Source organism: Lates calcarifer, linkage group LG6 (genome assembly GCF_001640805.2).
Source record: "Lates calcarifer isolate ASB-BC8 linkage group LG6, TLL_Latcal_v3, whole genome shotgun sequence".
Taxonomy (NCBI): domain Eukaryota; kingdom Metazoa; phylum Chordata; class Actinopteri; family Centropomidae; genus Lates; species Lates calcarifer.
Genome location: NC_066838.1, coordinates 2,666,690 through 2,677,745, shown reverse-complemented (window position 1 = coordinate 2,677,745; position 11,056 = coordinate 2,666,690). Strand labels below are relative to the sequence as shown.

General features: G+C 42.3%; 1 protein-coding gene across 1 annotated transcript; it reads left to right on the top strand.

Annotated features, from left to right (window-relative positions):
• Window positions 1-143: 143 nt before the first annotated feature.
• On the top strand, window positions 144-10,654 carry kif3b (kinesin family member 3B). Its single transcript, XM_018679229.2, has 9 exons — window positions 144-294; window positions 1,007-2,514; window positions 2,758-2,859; window positions 4,074-4,196; window positions 4,602-4,720; window positions 5,278-5,394; window positions 6,673-6,778; window positions 7,202-7,413; window positions 7,595-10,654. The coding sequence occupies exons 2-9, from the start codon at window positions 1,111-1,113 to the stop codon at window positions 7,698-7,700; spliced, it is 2,289 nt and encodes a 762-aa protein (XP_018534745.1). The 5' UTR covers window positions 144-294; window positions 1,007-1,110; the 3' UTR covers window positions 7,701-10,654.
• Window positions 10,655-11,056: the final 402 nt, after the last annotated feature.

The following is an 11,056-nucleotide window of genomic DNA, read 5'->3' as shown; positions in this document are numbered from 1 at the left end:
TCATAATACACGTACGTGTGCGTGCAACCTCGTTATTAACAATTGAATGCTTTTGTTGTGTGTGTGGTTTTTTTTAAGCTTAATGCCTACTTGTAATTCATATGCTCTGTCAGAGTTATAGTATTTATATTGGTTAATAGATTTTCACACGTAGCTCTTTTGGGGGATCGAGTGTTTGCATCTGGCAACTCTGCCTCGGACCGTTGCGGGGATGAGCAGAGGCTAATGGCTGACTGGGAGTTATGGATTAACTAACGTTTGCCACTAATAAATGTGAAGCGACGTTTGTGTCTGGTAGGGAACTGCGTCTGTATTTCATTGATTTTATGAGTCTAGTGTGTTTTTTGTTTTTCCGTGGCGATTTGTTGCTTTCATTTATGCCCTCGCTGCTAGCGTTAGCCAGGTAATGCTACCAGACTTGTAGCTGAGGTTACCGGTGTGTTTGCCGTTGCTAGGCCGGTCTTGTGGTCTCGTTATGGGCTGCATTTCGTATTAGCTAACGCTGGTTAGCTGACCCGCTGCTTTGACGAATCGTTGCTAACATCAGCTGAGCAGCTACCGTGAAACGCAGGGTTTATCGACATGTTTCGGTTAATAGGGTGCTCCCCACGACTGTCATTTCACGACCTAAAATTCCAACATTGACTGGATAACCTACCAGTCAATAGGCTGAGATTAGTTAGCTAAATTGGGGTAGTGGCACCGGTATATTACCTAGCATTCAAAGCAGTGTGCAGATGCTACCGCTCACCGTTGAAGTACGTGGAGATTATTCAAATTTAACCATATCAGATTTAATTCATGTTGTTGTGGTATGTTACTGAAGAGGTCTTTTTAGGCCACGCACAAGAAACCCTGAACTGCTATATATATGCGTCAGGATAGGTGTGTCATTGCTAAAGTCTATTAATAGCTTTGTGTTGTTTAGTTAGTCTTCCAGTTTGTAGGTAAAAACATTTGATGAAGGTGTTTCCATGATTATTACAGAATGTGTCTTCTCCTCCAGGTTCTGATGTGGGCATCCCTACTGGTGAACTGTTCCTGAAACTGCACTTGGAAGATAGAGGATACAAAGTGCCAAGCCGTGTGGGTTGGCAGCTGCTCCTCACCATGTCCAAGAGCAAGAGTTCAGAGTCAGTCAAGGTGGTAGTCCGTTGTCGGCCCATGAATGAAAAAGAACGGGCAGCCAAGTTTGAAAGGGTCGTCTCTGTCGATGTAAAACTGGGCCAAATTATTGTCAGGAACCCCAGGGAAGCTTCAGCCAATGAACTCCCCAAAGTTTTTACTTTTGATTCAGTCTACGACTGGAACTCCAAACAAATAGATCTCTATGATGAAACCTTCAGGCCCCTGGTGGATTCAGTTCTTCTTGGTTTCAATGGGACCATCTTTGCCTATGGGCAGACGGGTACAGGGAAGACATACACTATGGAGGGGGTGAGAAATGATCCAGAGAGGAGAGGGGTGATCCCTAACTCCTTTGAGCACATCTTCACACACATCTCACGGTCCCAGAATCAGCAATACCTGGTGAGAGCATCATATCTTGAAATTTACCAAGAGGAGATCAGAGACTTGCTGTCCAAGGACCAATCACGTCGTCTTGAGCTCAGGGAGCGGCCTGACACGGGTGTGTATGTTAAAGACCTTTCATCATTTGTCACCAAGAGTGTGCGGGAGATCGAGCATGTCATGAATGTGGGCAACCAGAATCGTTCAGTGGGTGCCACTAACATGAATGAACACAGCTCCCGGTCTCACGCCATATTCGTCATCACTGTTGAGTGCAGCGAGTTGGGCGTGGATGGGGAGAACCATATCAGAGTTGGCAAATTGAACCTTGTAGATTTAGCTGGCAGTGAAAGGCAGACCAAAACTGGTGCTCAGGGGGAGAGGCTTAAAGAAGCGACAAAGATCAATCTGTCACTTTCTGCTCTGGGGAATGTCATATCAGCTCTGGTGGATGGCAGAAGCAGCCACATCCCCTACCGAGATTCAAAACTCACCCGTTTGCTGCAGGACTCTCTGGGGGGTAATGCCCGCACTGTCATGGTTGCAAACATTGGCCCAGCATCCTACAATGTGGAGGAGACCTTGACAACACTGCGCTACTCCAATAGGGCAAAGAACATCAAGAATAAACCACGAATCAATGAGGATCCCAAGGATGCCCTACTGAGGGAGTTTCAGGAGGAGATAGCGAGGCTGAAAGCACAGCTGCAAAAGCGCTCAGGAAAGAAGAAAAAGAGGAGGCAGAGGAGGCGAGCTGGGGAAGGGAGCGATGATGAGGATCTGGAAGATGGAGAGACAGAGGATGATGATGAAGATGGAGACGACAAAGGAGATTACTGGCGGGAGCAGCAGGAGAAGCTGGAGAGAGAGAGAAAGGCTATCATGGAGGATCACAGTCTGGTGGCTGAGGAGAAAGTTCGACTGCTTAAGGAGAAAGAGAGGAAAATGGAGGACTTGAAGAGGGAGAGGGAGGCTGGAGAGATGCTTGCAGCCAAAGTTAAGGTAGGCAGACTTTTTAGAGAGGGTGTGTTTCTGTACAGCCAAGTAGTATCTGTAACTATTAAATTTTCATTAGATTCAACTAAATGTTTTGTCTGCCCTAAAATGTGCACACAAACCAGTGACTCCTCTCATAAGTCAAAAGACCTTGCTGTTCTGTGAGTGAAATATATTGTAGTCAAATGCAAATGTTTTTCTCTCCCTTGAGATTTGAAGTGTACTCCTCCTTTTTTTTTCTTCACCCAGGCAATGGAGAGTAAGCTTCTAGTTGGGGGGAAGAACATTGTGGATCACACTAACGAACAACAGAGAATGCTGGAGCAGAAGAGGCAGGAAATCGCTGAACAGGTATACCAGACGTCTGAAATAATGGACCCCAATCATAATTAGAGTAATTGTTTGAAGGTCATAAGTCAACAAAGCTGTGAGCACAGCAGGTGCAGTACAGCAAGTAGAGGTGGAGATGATGTTTATACGGTTGATGTTTTAATGAAATGCTGAAGTTAATGCAGGAACAAAATATTAAGAATGCAGTTGCAGCCTGAGGTGATATTACATTCAACTGAATGTCAAGTTCTGAGGACATTTAAGAATTTGTGTCTCTAATTCTTAGTCAGTTGTCTAGTTTTCAGATCTGCAGATATTTGTGTGGTGCTCACTCATATGTCTGATCTGACTGAGATTTTACTGAGAGGTTAATTCACCTTTCTTTTCTCCATATTATTATTCTAGTAATAGATTTTTCCAAGTGGAATAATCTTGCAATCCATTCACCTGGTCTGAGATAAGTTGTTTAGTTTGTGCACTCTCATCAACACAACTACAGTCTGGGACAAAAAAGGACTTATTTAACGTTTACTTTCACAGTGATCTCCAGTCAGTCTTCAGTCGGTTACTGAAGTGACTCTTAGAGTACATTAAACTGCCAGTCACTATCTGTGCATCTTTTTGTTCATTAGTAGCATCCATCCCATTCCCATCCCTTGTGTATTTAGATTCATGCTATTCATTATTGGATATTATTACACATCCTCCACAGTCTTCCACATAATTTTTTGATGGTGACTGTATTGCTGTTTACCATCCCTCACTTGACTGACTGATATTGTGTGCCACATGACAGTCTTCTTTTCAGTCAGTAGCCCCTTTTATACAGCCTGTTCAAGGCAGGACTGTTAGGCCTTTATTTTGCCTCTCTGTTCTGTGTAAAGGGTGGTAACACGGATTGTGGGGCATTGTTATTCTGCCTTTAAGCCGGCAGCAGAAGTAGTCAGAGCTGAATCCATGTTTGTGTAAAAAGTGGTAGCACTGTGGGACACTGCGGGTGTTGTGTTACATGTCACCCCTCTGATTCCAGAACAGCAGCACACTATCTAAAATCACTTACAGGGGTGTAATTATGACAGCTTTGTGGGAGTCAGTGTAAACAAGCAAATCTGCTGTAATGAGGGGTCTTCTTAACAGCAGCATAGCAGAATCTAGTGACTTCTGTGTAGCCTGATCACACACACAGCACTGTAGTTTAAAGTTTTAACAATGTGCGGTTGTGTGTATGTTCCCAGAAACGCAGAGAGCGAGAGATGCAGCAACAGATGGAGAGTCGTGATGAAGAGACTCTGGAGTTGAAGGAGACCTACAGTTCTCTGCAGCAGGAGGTTGACATCAAAACCAAGAAGCTGAAAAAGGTAATGGCTTCATCCTTGACTGGTTTAGTTTCTGGCTGTCCCTCCTGTCCTCCATCCACACTGGCACAGGACACTGTTTTCCAATCCTGGCCACTGTAATCGATTAATACATTCTGAGTACATAGACACACACTGTTAGCAAAAATACGCAGTTGCTTATTTGAAAAAGTCATGGAGACTATTTAATTTTGGAACTCTGATGTGTATATGTCTAATAATAAAATAACTTGCGAGTAAGTAGGTCAGCTACTATTTTAAATCAGGTAAGAATACATTACTGACCTTGTTGGTGCATTTGGATATTCCATTACTCTTCATGACAGTCAGGTATCTAAAACAAATTCTGAGTCTGATATTCTAAAAGTCCTTTTCATCATCATAACCCTAGTTTCCTCTGTCATTTAGCTGTTTGCCAAGCTGCAGGCAGTGAAGGCAGAAATCCATGACATCCAGGAGGCACACATCAAAGAGCGCCAGGAGTTGGAACAGACCCAGAACGAGCTCACCAGGGACCTCAAACTCAAGTACGGAGCCTGCATATCATACTGTTGGCCTGGCAGGAAGACACTGATCAATATTATATCTATTATGAAAACCATCTGTCCTGGTCGAGGAGGCAACATGTTCTGTAACAGTCTCCAAACTGCATCTGATTTTATACTGTGTCTTGTCAGACTTGTGTTTTGAAAAGGGACTGATAGTGAGAAATATCCACGTGCTTTTCACTTACAGACATGCTGATATAGTGCTTCAATATTGTATGAGTATGAGGAAACAATTTTCAAGTCGTACTGTTGCATGCTTAGACCTCAGTTCTGTTCAGCCAGATATTTCTTCAGTATGTATATGTACAATTAATTGATTAATTGATATTAATTAGGTATATTATTTCTAAACCTGGCCCACCAAGTAGACTTCCTAGTGTAATATATGAAACAAAGCAGGGCAAGAGTCACAAGACTGAACTGGTATATTTGTTTTTGTGTTTATATTTTTTTAGTTACATCTTGTTGTTCTCAGCTGAACATGGCTATCTGTCTGTTACTGCCTCTGTCTAATTGCTTGTCTCTTTGCCTTTCAGGCATCTGATCATTGAGAACTTCATTCCCTTAGAGGAAAAGAACAAAATAGTCAACAGAGCTTACCTTGATGAGGAGGATGAGTACTGGAAAATGAAGCCCATTACACGTATAGAGGAGTAAGTTACAGAATATTCGCACATTCTACATCTGGTTAGATGTGCTCCAACTTAAGCTCACATGTATTTTTTAATGTGAATAAACAGCTTGTGAGGTAAATGAAATGTTTACATGTTCAAGTTGAATGGTTACAGGTGAAGTGAGCTTTGATTTGTAGCTGCCGAGTTTCTCATTATAATGTAGGTGTTAAATACAGGGCTACTAGGAGCCTCAAACCTGCACTATTTGTTCTATGCTTCATAGGGTTACACTGGGCTAAAGGGTAGAGGTGTAACTGTGAGGATCAGTGCAAACTACATTAGTTTTATATCCAGTATAATAAGTGATCAGCTATCAGGCAGAAGTGGCTGATCCACATAAATACAGTTTTCAGCTCTGACCATTAATTTGCTGCAGTTAACTTATTTTGATTTGGTACTCCTAATACTACACCACTTCCTGCACGTGCTTCACAATAAACACCATTTAATGTGAAACCAGAGGTGTTGACAATGACATTGGCAGTTTTTTAAGATTTACACCATGTGGTTTCTGTAAAACAGTATTTAGGAATTTGTGTGCTTTTTCTCAGGAGCTTTTTTTAAATCAGAGAAAAATTGGTTTTAACTACAACTTCCCTTAAGTTCCATCCATCCATCCATTATCTATACCGCTTATCCATTAAGGGTCGCAGGGGTGCTGGAGCCTATCCCTGCTGACATTGGGCAAGATGCGGGGTACACCCTGTACAGATCACCAGTCCATCACATGGCCAACATATAGAGACACTCACATTCACAATTTTAGAGTTATCAATTAACCTGCATGTCTTTGGACTGTGGGAGGAAACCAGAGTACCCAGAGGGAACCCACACAGGCACAGGGAACGTGCAGTCTCCACACAGAAAAGCACCGGGCTCAAACCGGAGCTCCAACCCAGAACCTTCTTGCTGTGAGGCAACAGTACTAACCACTGCACCACCGTGCCGCCCTTCCCTTAAGTTCCCTACTACTTAATTTATTATAATGTAGACTTTATTTATTTGGGTGGGTTTGTAGCAGCGATACATTTTCAAGCCAGAATAAGGTGCCTTGAGTTTTCAGTAGCATTTACAGGTCTTACTATCATTAATAGAATAATTTGTACAGTGCTGTACAGTGTTAGTACTTCTATAATGACTAAACAGTTCATTGCTTTGTTAATAAAACCCGTCTCTGATAAATTGACACAGGTTCCAAACAGCAAATTTTCCCATGGTGCTGTATACACTGTCTCACTGTTTGTGTGTCTGCTTCAGTGAACATCAGATGATGACCAGGCCTCTGTCTGCAGTCGGCTACAGGAGGCCTCTCTGTCACCATGCTCGCATGGCCATGATGATGAAGCCTGACATGAGATATAAAGTAAGCTGCACTTTCTCTTCAGCTTTGTCACTGATGAATGTGTTCACACCTAAACCTCAGTGTGTGGCCTGTGCACATAAAACACCACAGATACAGTGGTTCTGCTTTCCTCATCCTCTTCCTGTTTCACTGATTACACCACAAGGGTCGAGCTTAGATGTACTGACACTTAATACAAAACCAAATATTGCAAGGCAGCTTTAACAGTAAAGGTGATCAGCACAAGAATCCACAGGTGTCATGTAAAACATTTTCCCAATTGTGCCAGTATTGATATGCAGAATTTTCAAATACTTGAATGCATTTTTATATGTTTTACTTTAGCTTTTTGATAATATTTGATTACCTTCATTGCTAATGTGAGAATGTATCTGGACTGATTTGTTCGTCTATGATGAGTGTGCTTCTGTCCTGCTCCCCCAGGCTGAAAACATCCTGATACTGGACATGGACCTGCCAGCACGGACCACTAAAGAGTATCAGGAGCCGGTTATCGCCCCAAAGGTGGCAGCAGCTCTGGAGGATGCTCTTAGGGATGAAGATGAGATCCAGGTAGATGCCTCAGGCTTTCACAGCAGCTTGGGTCCAACCCCGCCAGCCAGCGCCAGTGGCAGCCTCAAGAAACCAAAGTCTGGGTAAGGAAAGCTGTCACCTGTTTCTCTCCTTCAGCTAGCAAGACCATGAGTTATATATGTTTTACAGGTGGCTTATACTGCAATTAGGCTGGAGCTTGAGCTTGCATTATTTGGATTTGATCAGGAAACAGAAGAAAAAAAGAAATCAATGTTTAACCCTCTCTTGTTTTCTATCACTCAGTCGACCAAGAACAGGCAAGAAGTCGAGCACACCGACCTCTCCTTTCAGCCCCTCCAGCCCAGGATCTCCTCTTTATCCGCAATCCCGTGGCTTGGTGCCCAAGTGACAGCTTCTGACACTTCTATCACTACCACCATCCTCTCTTGTGCACCTTTCCACTTTGGGACTCAACTTTGAGAGAAATGGGTTAGGTTTTGTCAAAGTTGTGTTTTTTTTTCTTTGACCAGACTACAGAATCTTGAATTCTGCAAACAACAGAGCAAACTTTAATACCAATGCTGCTTTGTAGGTTTTAACTGTAACCACACCACTATTAACTGAAGTCATGAGCTTTTCATTTGGAAATTTGAAACCCCCTCATCCTGAGTGCGAGTCAGTACAACAATAGGACAGCAGCCATGCATGAAGCCTCACATCACTCTGCACTGCTATTACCTTTCCTTACATTTGGCAGAATGCCAACAATGTCTTATATATACATCACAATGTTCTTAATGTACAGGAAAAACAAAGGTGGGCATAGAACCCCCCTGGATGGACTGCAGTATCTTCAATGCACTTCTTCCTCATATCTTCCCAGTGTGTGTTGAGTGTTGGATGTTGTAGTCCTCTCTCTTGGTGTAACTGTGGACATTGTGGGGGTGTGGTAGGGTTGATGTAAAAACACATGGACTAAGCAGCTCTGCTGCACTTGTCACTAACACAGTGTGTGTCTGTGTGTGTGTAAGTGTTTGTCAGCGTGTTGTTGTATGTCTGGCTGCATATTTCTGTGTGTGTGTCTTTACGTCGCTGTCTAAATACTGAACCTTTATGTCAAACGGCGCTGTCTTTTTCCATGGTTGGACTTCTGATATTGTTAGGGTGGAGCTTTAGCCTCCTGTATGTGTTGTTTTGTGTCTTAAAGGAATAGTTCAACATTTTAAGAAAGGTTGCTTTGTCACAGAGAGTTAGATGAGAAGATTGATATCACTCTCATGTCTGTATGCTTAACATGAAGCTAGCGGTAATCCGTTTGTTTTGGCAGTCTTCACTGGTTGCTTAGTAACATCATAGTAATGGCAAGGCTCCAGGAAGTATTACTGCTAAGCTAAGCTAATCAGCTCCTGGCTCTGGCTTCATATTTAGTATACAGACATGAGAGTAACAAAGAGGGGTATTCCCTAAAATGTTGAACTATTGTTTTAACTCTGTATGACTGTAAATGTACAGGCCAGAAAGTAAAGCACACTACCGACTTGGCCTCTGTCACAAGTTGCTGTAATCAGTAGATGCTGTTCTTCCTGGAGCACACAAGACAGAGGTGGGGAACGATGGAAGAGAGCTCAGTACATTTACGCAAACATTCATGATGGATACATTGTGGGTTGAATGGCACTGCAGTCGGCCACCAGACATCCTAGCAGGAGATCAATGCTAAGCACGCCCTGGGTCACTTCAAAGTTACTGTCCTCTGATTCTGTGCCTCAGATTCATCAGGGTTCCAAGGTGCCTTAACCTGTGCCCATAATCTCTGCACCTTAATTTAAAGTGTGCACACACATTCTCCTTGGCCAGTGTTTTTATCATTTCATCTACTCATTCATTCCAGCATCAGGGAAATATGTACAGCATGGTCCTGACATTCCTGTCAGAATGGGGTGCACACATTAGATGGAGATTCAGAGCATTTGGGCACAGCATTCAACCTCCCCCAGGTTTCTGGCTAAGGGCCACAGGAAGGGAAGGTGGACAAAGAGTGATGTGTTCAGCTTTTATTTATTTATTTATTTATTTTAGTCTTTTACCCAATCTACTTTTGTATTGGTCTGAGTGGAAAACAACTGTTTGGTCTGACAGGACACTAAAATCCCAGGGGAGTGTTGCGCTCTTCACACCATTATGCTGGTGCCACAAAACTCAGTCAAAACACTATGGACTTGAATGGATCTGAATACACAAACCATTCCATTTGTATGCCTACAGATGAATAATATGCAGTTTTAACCTCCTTGATTCAGCGGATCTCTCTGCTGCTCTCTGTTCCCCATTCTCTAACTGTGAGGGGTGTGCTGTCCACTTGCTGCTACTGTGTAGGGTTTTGCAACCCACTGTGACTTTTCAATAGGCCTGGGCCAAATGGCAAATGAAATCCTCTCCAATACTTGATACTTGCAGTTGATTGTTAAAGAGGCATCATCATCAAGCCCATCTCAGTTGTTACAAGTTGAAAGTACTTCAAACTAAAGGCTCTCTTGCTGTTTGGCCCATGCCTGCATACATTAAGTAGTTAGATATGTAACCGTGAATATTGACTTGATAGATGATCTTCAGTCACTTTTGAAGCTCTAAAAAAAAAAAAAATACTTCAAACATGGGTTTCCATATTGAAAAAATCTAACTTATTATAATCTTTCATTTTTTTATATACAGATGTAGATATAATTTTTTATTCAGTTTTTTCTTTAAAAATAGATTGTTGTTTTATTTTTTGAGCTTTGTAATTTAATGTTGAGATTTTATTTTTTGTGATACACGTACTGTGTGTCTTCTTTTGTATTCAGCAAGGTACAGGCTTTTTTGTGTGTGTGTGTGTGTGTGTGTGTGTGTACACTTAAAAATGCTTCAGTCGATGAGTTAACCACATATGAAAGCACGAGTCACCTGTTACTGATTCATGTTGCGTCTGAGCATTTACACACTGACTGTTCATTTAACTTTATTAACACAAACATAATCTTTAGAATAAGGCCTGATTGTTGTAACTAACACTGCAATGCTGTACACCTGCTGCATGATTTTAGCACGCTTGAGTAAATATGCTTGGTTGTGTGAGTATTCATCAAACATAGAGATTTGTTAAGCAAAATGTGAATGTCTTAATTGAATGGAATACCTTTGCATCTGTATCCCATAGCTACATCACTGGATCCAAACTCCATATCTAAGACTTATGTGACCAACTTTTATGTGCTGGTATTGTTTTTGTAGCCAAATGACAGTTGTGCTGGTGCACTTCTATCTGTGGCTGGTTCAGTCTCATTTAGTTTCTTTTGATTATTAAAGACAATTCAATAATAACAAGATGGTTTTATGGCCTTTGTCTTTGGGGATATTTAAGAATGATGTGTGATCACATTTAACCCTTAGTTTAAACAGATTAAGCCACCTCCAGCACTCAGTCGATGTTAGGCCCAGAAAAATTCCCAGGGTGCACTCTGAATTTCAGGACTAGTCATGTCCGAGGGCTTCTCAATGCCTGTGATCCTCTGCTAGAGGCGATGGGAGGTCGAACTCATTCCTGAGGCCTTTGGTTAGTGGGTGATGTCCAATTCATACTCAGGTCACAGGCCCAAATTAAGACACAAGGGAGCTTCTGCTAGCCTTGTCCTGAGAAAGATATCATCTTCATCTCCCAGAGGAGACCTATTAGATTTAAGTGACTTGTTGATTATGCTCCCTCTGATCACCCAGTAAGGGCTAGTT